The following is a 6,724-nucleotide window of genomic DNA, read 5'->3' as shown; positions in this document are numbered from 1 at the left end:
CAGGACCACCCCCTTATCAAGGTCTGGACCTTAAGTCCGACAATATTTTTTCAACTCAGTATCCTTCCCACAGATCCTCTGGATCCTCACCTCTTAAGTCGAATGCTGAAATCTCCTAGCCCCTATTCCTCATTCTCTCCTATACAAGGAGTGGAATCCCTTTTTCTCTCCCTTAGAAGCCTGATTCAGCCACCCTTTCTAATGTAGCAGACTCAAGATGGAATAGTCAGAGGGCATGTGCCTTTTTCAATGTTAGACTTTTCCTAGATTAAGGAAAAACTTGGCTATTACTCTGAAGACCCCACTAAATATATTGAGAGCTAAAACACTAATGCATTGTTTGGTGGAGGTGTAAAATGATCCAACCATTCTGGAGAGCAGTTTGGAACTATGCACGAAGGGCTTTAAAACTGTACATACTCTTTGATGCAGCAGTGACATTACTGGGTCTGTATTCCCAGGAAATCATAAAGGAGGGAAAAGCAATTATATGTGCAAAAATGTTTGTAGATCACGAATCCACACAAATAAAGTCAGATCTAAACAATTGGAAAAATGTTAAGTGTTCTTGGATAGATCAAGCAAATATAATAAAAATGACAATAAATTAATGTATTTATTTAGTACCATACCAATCAAACTCCTGAGAAATTATTTTATTGCCCTAGAAAAAATAACAAAATTCATCTGGAAGAACAAAAGGTCAAGAATTTCAAGAACTAAAGAAAAAAAAAATCAAATGAAAGTGGCTTAGTTGTACCAGATCTAAAACTATATTATAAAGTCATCTAGGCCAAGAAATCACCGGCTAAGAAATAGACTAGTTGATCAGTGGAACAGATTAGGTTCACAACACACAATAGTGAATAAAAATAGCAATCTAGTGTTTGACAAATCCAAAGACCCCAGCTTTTGGGATAAGAATTCACTATTTGACAAAAACAGCTGGGAAAATGAGAAACTAGTACGGCAGAAACTAGGCATGGACCCACACTTAACATAGTATATCAAGATAAGGTCAAAATACTATTGTTTGTTATGGGATTCTCTTCTCCTTGGTAAATACCATTGCCCCAAGTCTGCATGAAGGGCATGGACAAAATTGGGTCAATGAGGGGGAAGAAAGATCATTTTTCTGGCGTCTCTGTTTCTGGCCGCTATTTCTTCCTTCTTCTTTTGGAAGCAATTAGAATCTTCGGAGACAGGAGAGGGAGAAAAGGGCTGCCGATGTTTATTCTGCCTCTTTTTAAGCCACAGACACCTTCTCTTGCTACCAGCAGGCAACAGCACGCCATACTAAATATAATTAGTGGAAGGTAACTGGCAGATGTAGCTTTCATTAGTTGTAACCCACTTGAGGGAAGTGCGAGTGCGCTTGCTTCTCTTTGTATTTCCAGACCAAGGCTTAATAAAACTCTGCTCCAGGAAAACTTCCTTTATTCTTCCGCTCATAACGCCCTTCCTCTGGTACTTGACCTAATACTTTTGTTTTTTACCTTAAGATAAAGTGGGTATTTCACAAGTCTTAATGCAGTCTCATTAAAGCGCAAAATGGCACTGACTTCTGAAACACTGTCCTAAAGGGAAGTGATTTTTGTTCGATTCCCCTGCTAGACTGTAGCTCTATAACGCAGGGACTCCCCCTTCCACTGAACGGTGTTTCCCACAGTTCCTTCACCTGTGTGTGCGCGAGGACTTCTTTGGTGTCTGGTGGAGTTTATGCAGCTTCTCTCAACATATTTTTACATGCATAACACATTAGGTAACTTTTATTCAGTCACGTCGGACTCTTCATGACCCCATTTGCAAAGAGTTGGGTGACTGTCCAGTCACACAGTTACTAAGTGTCTGAGTCTTTCTGACTCAGGCCCAGAGCGCCTCCTCACAAAATCTGCAGGATTAAAAGGACCCGGTCCTGAAATCCCGAAACGGAAACGTCAAGGTCACTAACTAACGTTCCACCCCGGGAACTTTCCCGTTCAGGTCTGAGGCCTCGCCTCCGCGGGGCCTCTGCTCCCGGGCGCACGTTCGGGGCTTCCAGCCTGCCGGCGCTGACGGGTCTACACCGGGAAAGCCGTGAGGGAAGCGCTTCCCGAGGCCGAGGGTTCACCTCTGGTAGTGAGCTTCGCATGGGAGCTCGAGAACTCAGACAGCGATACCGCGGGGCTCCTCGGGCCCTGCCTCCTCAAACTGTTTGATTTGGGCCAAAGGTTCGCTCCTTTCTTCCCCGTCTGGGAGGAAGCCGCGGCCAGAAGCCAGAGGAGGACTGAGAGACTGGAAGCTCAGAAGTGGAGAACCCTAGCCCCTCCTTTGGGACCGCCCCGCCCCCTCAGGGCTTTTGGCCACGAAGTCTCGGTATTTCCGGGATGTCCTGGCCGCCGAGGATTCCCTCTTGCCCAGGCGCATGCGCCTCCTCGCCTCCTTTTACCCTCTCCTCCCCCTCTACTTCCCAGGCAGTCTCGCGACCTCTATACCAGATATTATCTGTAGGGGGCGCGTGCCGCCTTGCTTAGTTGCGGAAGTAGGCGCCTTGTCCCATACGCCAATTCCGGTGGCGGAGAACCCTCAGGAAGGAAGTGGCGCGTTGTGACCCGAGGTCGCACTGAAGCGACTTCCGGTTGCCGGCTGTCTCTTGTGATCCCACGTGTGTTTTTGGGTATTCTGGTATCCTTCTGTTCCACGCGCGGCACTTGAAGGAGGCCAAACGATGAAGGCGGTAAGTACGGGAGAACCAGCTTAGGCTGTGGCGCAGCTCACCCGCGAGTTGGAGCTCGAGCTATTGAGACTGGGCGCCGTCAGGCTTTGGGCGTCTTTCTCGTCCGAAATTGGGATCACGAGCGCAGAGTCTCGCTTCACAGGCCATCTCCCCAGGCCTGTGATGAGCATCAGTTAGTGCTTATTAAGCCCTTGCTGTGAAGCACCGGGGATACAGGAAAAAAGCTTCGTGCCGCGGAGCGGGGAAGGAGCTCGACAAGGTTATCTTCTTTGATTTACACAACCACCTCGGGAGACAGGAGCACTGCTGTTACCCTCGCCGAGGAGGAAACGCAGGCCGCTTAGGTTAAGGGACTTAGCCACGGTCCCTCGGGTCGGACTGATTTTGCGCCGCCCACCGGAGGATAGGGCGGGGCAGGGCGGCGGTGATGTCATGCTGACATCCCTTTTGTATGTACATAGATTTAAATGTTTAAAATGCCACAGCTCTCATGAAAACCATTAAAAAAAAAACTCACAAAAAACTCCAGCCATAAAAATGACATTTTCTCTAAGTAAACTTGAGCAGGTAGTAAGCGTTCTTTCTGTTGTTTTCCAGAGAAAAAGTAAAAAACGCGCCCCGAGCTTTCGGAAACTTCTGAAAACTAGTAAAGTCAAACTTGACAACAAGTTAAAAAACAAACAATATAAACAGCAAAGTACTGCCAAGAAATACCGAAAAGAACAAAAGAAGCTTAGAGAAGCCGTGAAAGATGTCGTGTCCAAGAAGCCGTTTCCATTGGAGGATAAAAAACAAACATATCGAGGTAAATGTGCCTGGGCTGCCCTTTGGATTTTTTTTTTTTTTTTGGCTACTTTCTATGCAGGATTTATTGGTATTGTGCTGCAATTGACCAGTGACCATAATGCATCTCTTTATTGCCCTTGGTGTGACCTGCTGTTTTAATTCTCTGAAGAGTGTGGTGGTCCATTACTTCCAGATGAATATCATTAGTGGAAGCTCTATAAGCTGTCTAGCTGCACATATTTGGGACAGTAGTATATCTGAACTTTCAAGTTATTTTGGAGGGTTTGTAATATGTAAAAGTTTTTAGCAGTCATCCCACAGTAATCTGAAAATATGAACATGAAGACCTTGCAATCTATATAAAGTACTCCTTGTTATGTATGTGTATTGGAACTTCTTCCAATATTGTATCAATTTATGCCTCCTTGAATTTAGCAATCTTATGGTTGTTAAAATTATCTTTGATGTATCTTGGAATTATTCTCACATGATTTTAACAATCAGTGGGACACACCTTGTTTCCGTAGAGCCTTTAAGGTGGTACTTTCTTTGCTTTACCAAATCAAATGCTTTTCATTGTCAGACAGTAAATGCAGTGAAACTTAGTATTCTCTGTCACTTTAATTGTGTGTATTTAAAGGTGTTTGTGGTGAAATGTTAATTGTGAAATGTACCAGTTGTATTTTTAAGAATATCTGAAATGCATATGTACATTTGTCTCATAAGGAGGTTGTAGATATGTAAAAGTCTGCATAGAGTTCAAATAGTTTTTGATCACTTTGTCTTTACTAGAAAGAAGTTCCATAATTTTTTTTTTTTTTTTAAATTTCCTTTCAAATCCTTTGAGAATCAGTTTCCCAGAATCTTCAGGATGGTTAGCTCCAGGATGACATTCCTGTATATTTGGAATCCTTTTCTTATCTGTATAGTATTTATGCTTCCTTGAGCATGTTGGTTCTAAAAGATGTTTCTATGCCATTAGTCAAAGCCTGTGATATTAGTAGAGTTGTGGTGGTTTCATTGTTACTTATAGAGATAACAAATGGTTTTAGTGCTTTTTAATTTATGTTCAATGCTTTTGATCTCCTGTCTTTAGGCTGTCAGTGACCATCAAGTGGCCATCTGCCCAATGTGCTAAGAGAGTGAGCTCCTAGTATATATAACCTCCCACCCGAAGGCTAAACGGTCATCTTCATTAGATTTCTTGCAAACTTTTAAAGCTTGTTTTCCTTTTCACTACTTGTCACTTTTTTATACTATCACACTAATCATTTCCCATTGTCATCCTTTGTAGAATTCTTCAAGTGATGTTGTCACCTTATTTTTTGCATTTGTGATATGAGATAAAAATAAATGAGAAAAAATTGGAGAAATGAAAATTTTGACCTAATATCTTTACATTCTCTTATCCATAGGGCAGACTGGTTTTAGTCACAGAATTTTTAATCTAGTCACAAAATTGCAGAGCTTTATTTCCACAGTAACTAATTTCTGCTTCTGATATCTTTGAGGTAGCTCAAAGAACAGAGGAGGAGGAGGAAGAAGAAGAAGCCCTTCCTTTGGACATGATGGATGAAGATGACTTGCAGTTACTGAAAGATTTAGGGCAAATGCCATCATTTTTAACTAGAGATCTTTCTTCCAGGTAAGTATTTCTTTTACTATGTTCAGAGCATTTTAATAAGGAAAAAATCTTTTGAGATTATTCATAACCTAGAAGGAAAAAAAAAGTAGCATTGTGTACAGTAGTTGTGAAAATAGTCTTATATAAATTTAATTGCTAATGTTAACTGAAGAATTATAAAAACAAAACTTGTTCAGTACACATTTAAGTTAAATCTATGTAGATGGATGCCTGAGTAGAATGAATGGAATAGAATGCTGTTCTGAGGGCAGCTGAAGGAAGTATAGAACAGAATAGGCAGAAACAGAGCAAGTAGAAGCATAGAAAAGAGCTAGAAATAATACTGAAGGAATTTGGAATGGAGTCCAACACATTAATTTAGTTCTCAATATTTAATAAATGATTGACTAAGATTTAAAATTTGTTCAAAATAGGAAAAGTCAAGGAGATAGGCTTTGTATTGAGGAATATTTTTATAATTATCATAAGTGGCATTTTTATTTCTCTTATTTAAAGATTTCTTATTTCTTTTTAACATAATTTTTTGACAAAAATGTGTAGTGAGCCTGTTCATGTCAAGAAACGGAAGCAGGAGAGCATAATAGATAAATATGAGAAAGTACCAAGACGACTACAAACTGAACCAGAAAAAGAAGTAATTCACTTGCTTCCAATCAAAGATAAGTGTGGAATTATTCCACAGACCAGAGAGAAGCCAGGTAAACTAACAATTGAATGATTAAATTTAAGTTGCCATTAAAAAGATTGAATTATTAACAATTTGTTTTTAATATTCAGTTGTCAGTATTAACACAAATGAAGAGGAAGAGCAAGAAGAAATGGAGTTTGAGGAAGGTAATGGATGGCTTTTTATATTTAGTTGAATGAAAGACAAATTTCAGGTACTCACAGGAAATATCAGAGGAAGTTTTTAAATTGTGACATAATTTGGGCCATGAATCACTATTTCAAGGGGAGTTTGTCATTTCAAGACTTGAAACACAAGTTTTCATTGTTTAAAAGTCTTTATTTAAACATCTTGAATCTTTTCATTTTCTGCTTTTGATCTTCCATAGCAACATAAAGATTACTTTGAAGTCTGCTCCTGGCATTGCTTCCTTTCTAAAATGTCATTTTTGTTTATTTTTTAATCTAGAGAAGGGATTATCAAATTAAATTCAGTAGTTTGTGTATTACTTTTGTCCTTAAAATGATTGTGGAAGAATTTTCAATTCTTCATAAAGGAAAATTTTTTTTGCGTGTGCCTACTTTAGAAAGTAAAATATCGGTTCTCTCCAAGCTCTGTGCCCACTTTTGGATCATGATCCTTGTCATGTCCCTTAACTAAGGGTTATGTCTTAAAGCTCTGTCTTAGGACCCTTTCCCTCTTTTCGTTCACGTTCTCTTTTATTTGGTGACCTCATCACCTCTCATGAGTTTTCTTAGGTCTATGCAGGTGACTCCCAGATCTATATACTCAGCCCAATTCTACTAAGCTCCAGTCCCCTAAAATCAGTTGTTCATCAGACAGTTTCAAGTTATGTGTCCTTCAGGCATGTCTCACCCCATACATCCAGCCTTTTTACACTGTCGTTTCT

General features: G+C 40.3%; 1 protein-coding gene across 2 annotated transcripts in view; it reads left to right on the top strand.

The window, feature by feature from the left end:
* The first annotated feature begins 647 nt into the window (after positions 1-647).
* The window catches only part of NOC3L (NOC3 like DNA replication regulator), a 31,547-nt gene continuing 25,470 nt past the window's right edge, over positions 648-6,724 (top strand). For both annotated transcript variants that reach the window (XM_074295921.1, XM_074295920.1), the window contains exons 1-5: positions 648-2,716; positions 3,314-3,521; positions 5,018-5,147; positions 5,688-5,845; positions 5,925-5,981. In XM_074295921.1, the coding sequence (XP_074152022.1) occupies positions 2,708-2,716; positions 3,314-3,521; positions 5,018-5,147; positions 5,688-5,845; positions 5,925-5,981 (562 nt within the window). In that variant the 5' untranslated portion in view covers positions 648-2,707. The remainder of the gene's footprint in view (positions 2,717-3,313; positions 3,522-5,017; positions 5,148-5,687; positions 5,846-5,924; positions 5,982-6,724) is intronic.

This window comes from Sminthopsis crassicaudata, chromosome 2 (genome assembly GCF_048593235.1).
Source record: "Sminthopsis crassicaudata isolate SCR6 chromosome 2, ASM4859323v1, whole genome shotgun sequence".
In the NCBI taxonomy this organism is placed as follows: domain Eukaryota; kingdom Metazoa; phylum Chordata; class Mammalia; order Dasyuromorphia; family Dasyuridae; genus Sminthopsis; species Sminthopsis crassicaudata.
Note: the sequence above shows the minus strand (reverse complement) of the source record. Positions and strands in the feature narration are given on the sequence as shown.